Source organism: Haematobia irritans, chromosome 5 (assembly GCF_050003625.1).
Source record: "Haematobia irritans isolate KBUSLIRL chromosome 5, ASM5000362v1, whole genome shotgun sequence".
NCBI classification, from domain to species: Eukaryota; Metazoa; Arthropoda; class Insecta; order Diptera; family Muscidae; genus Haematobia; species Haematobia irritans.
The window spans coordinates 59,169,567-59,172,362 of record NC_134401.1 but is presented as its reverse complement, the minus strand read 5'-3'; the positions used below and the strand labels follow the sequence as shown (position 1 = coordinate 59,172,362).

Genomic DNA, 2,796 nt, shown 5'->3' with positions numbered 1-2,796 from the left:
ATTTCATTCAGTTCTTGCGAGGCCAAGGTGATGTCCAAAACCTCTTGCCTGTTTTTAGTGACAAAGGTTGGGACATCTCCCTTGTTGCAAACTACCAGATTAGTACGCAAAATAAACTCTATTAGCGACTCTCCCCTTGCATTAGTATCACTACTTCCCCATATACTATGATGTGTATTCCCATCGCATCCCATAATGAGTTTCGACTTTGTTTTCAGTGACTCCTCCACTAAGGTCTTAACGGCATATGGAGGCATCTCCCTGTCATGTCCCATGTAGACCGAAGGTACCCAATATTTGCATTTGGCTATTTCTAAACTTGCAACGACAGTGTCTGTATTGCACATTGAAGGAAGCAGAAACAAGTTGAGCTCGTTTTTAGCAATTATACAGGCTCGATTTACATCATTACCAGTATACTGCAATAGTTTGAACCCCGGAGTACTTAATTCACATATTTTGTTTTTATAAGCATATGGTTCTTGAATAAGAACTATATCTATGTCCCCTTTCATCAGGAGAACTTTTAACTTTTATAGACGAGCCGCCGTGGTGCAATGGAAAGCGCGCCCGCCTTCCGTACAAAAGGTGATGGGTTCAATTCGAGTTTCGAGCAAACACCCACAAGTTTATTAGCGGTATATTATCGCCTCTTAGTAAAGATTCCCTTTCGATTGTGCAAAAATCGGATAGATGATTTGAACCCAACGGTATGGCTGCCCGTCAACATTATATTCTCTTAATTAACTCTGGCCAACCCCCCATAGACTGAAATCACAATTACCTATCTTTTAGTAAGAGAACACATTGCAAATAAATTAACAGAGGATAGTTTTATTAATATACCAAAAAGTACATATAACAGAAACATAAATAAAAATTAAGTAATTTATGTAATAAAAATTAAAGATTGTTTTTTGTTTTAGATTCCAAATTTGTAGTTTAGACCATGAAAGTCGATAACCATGTCTAATGGCATTCATTAACAAAAACTCGAGAAAATTAAAAAAATATCCAAAGTATATATAGCATTGGAGATTCAACTGAAATTTGTTTTGTTTTCCTTCTACTTCTTCGATGGCATTTATTGATATTTGGCTAAAGTACGTATTGGAACATAGCCACCATTATTTGCCATGGGCTTTGAGAAATCTCCAGCAGATCTGGAAAACAGATAATTATACCGTCAATTATAACGAAATCGATTGGCTATCTTAATACTTTACCTCCAAAACAATGAGCCTCCCCTGTTGAGTTCTTTGCGGGCTTGTAAATCACTGAAACAATCCATCCATCCACTATATTGAGGCATTATGGGAAGTTGACCAGCCATTATTCGGGATCCCGATACAGTCATACATGTGGATACCACATTCAAAGGATATAGAACACATGAAAATGCATACTGCAAATAAAAAAAAAAAAAAATATACATATACTATATAAATTTTCAAAATTAATATAAACGGAAATGTGATTTATGTACCTGTGTAATACCAGCAGCGAATTTAATGATCAATTTATCCTTGATCAGATATTTGCTTAGTAGAAACACAGTGGGGCTGGTCAATACCAGGCAAGAAACTTCATACAATATCTTGGGTAAAATACCTGAAAAGAATCCTGAAATTCCTTCATGTTTGTAAATTTCAGCTATTGAACCCAATATGGATTTGTACAAAGATTCACGACCAATGAATTGGGCCATCATTCGCACCGAGATAACACGGAAGAGATGCGAAACGATAATGCCCAATACACTAACGAGAACATCGTACTTTAAATTTTGTTTGAATCTAATGTACCTTGGGATAAATAGCAACACAAAATTTAAATTGAAATTTGTGATTTTTTTAGATAATTTATTCTATCTTTTCTATCTTTTTTTTGGGCTTATCAAATTGAGAAGAATTTTTCAATCTCTCAAGCTTGAAAAATTCTTTTCAATTTGAATTTTGATTTTATTATAGAATACTTACATTTCTTCATCACTAAGGGGCATTTCATCATTGTTTCCCTCAATAGATTTTAGACCCAAACGGTCCGCAATTTCAATCACCAACATGCGAAAAATCGCCGCCACTAATTCTGGGAGGAAACCCCGATAGCAGCCATAAATACCATCAATGTTTCGGATATGGCCAACTGAAAATATTTTAAAATAGAAAAACAATTAATAAAAATTCATTTTAATTTAATCTAAAGGCCTGTACTATGTTCGGGTTTCGAGTTGATTATCTGCTTTAAATCGATCTATTTTCATAAAGTAACCCCGAAAATTTCAAACTGAAATCCGATCATAGTACCGGCCTTAAAACTTAATCGCCGCCTCATACTATATTGGAATATATTCGGTAGTATCATAATTGGTTCTCCCAATACCGACAGTCCTGGTACTGCTGATATCGGCTCATGTCCCAATTGAACTAGAACCGTGAAATATTCCAATGGATGAAGAGCAGCATATCCAAATAACATACCAAAACGTATCCAAGAGCACATTCTATTATTTTCACTCGCGAAAATTGAAAATATATATTTCGTATTTTGATATTTCGTTTTTCTTCACAAACTCGACTATATAAGTCAATTGTTAGAATATAACTGGCAACAATTGTTGAATTTACTAGACTCTAAAGAGAATGCGTAACCCAGGCAACATTTGTTGTTGATTTTTAAGGTTACTATGTTTGGTTTTTCAACAAGAACTTTAAAATGAAAATCCAAAAGTATATATGACGACGATAATAGGTCTGTTTGCGCACACTATCTATTAAAAACTTGGTAGAGAGTTAA

General features: G+C 34.7%; 1 protein-coding gene across 1 annotated transcript; it reads right to left on the bottom strand.

Moving 5' to 3' along the window:
* Positions 1 to 1,038: 1,038 nt before the first annotated feature.
* Positions 1,039 to 2,502, bottom strand: LOC142239733 (mitochondrial carrier homolog 2-like). The gene is made up of 5 exons (XM_075311514.1): positions 2,337 to 2,502; positions 1,980 to 2,145; positions 1,487 to 1,805; positions 1,227 to 1,405; positions 1,039 to 1,163 (listed from the first exon to the last, which is right to left on the bottom strand). Exons 1-5 carry the CDS (start codon positions 2,500 to 2,502, stop codon positions 1,085 to 1,087), a joined length of 909 nt encoding a protein of 302 aa, XP_075167629.1. The 3' UTR covers positions 1,039 to 1,084.
* Between the last annotated feature and the right edge of the window lie 294 nt (positions 2,503 to 2,796).

What these genes read in the sequence shown, in the direction of transcription:
- LOC142239733 (XM_075311514.1), bottom strand. Translation starts at nt 2,502, where the DNA reads ATGTGCTCTTGGATACGTTTTGGTATGTTATTTGGATATGCTGCTCTT. An exon ending in TCGCTGCTGGTATTACACAG is followed by an intron (nt 1,406 to 1,486) that starts GTACATAAATCA and finishes TTTTATTTGCAG; the next exon opens with TATGCATTTTCATGTGTTCT. An exon ending in GGAGGCTCATTGTTTTGGAG is followed by an intron (nt 1,164 to 1,226) that starts GTAAAGTATTAA and finishes TCTGTTTTCCAG; the next exon opens with ATCTGCTGGAGATTTCTCAA.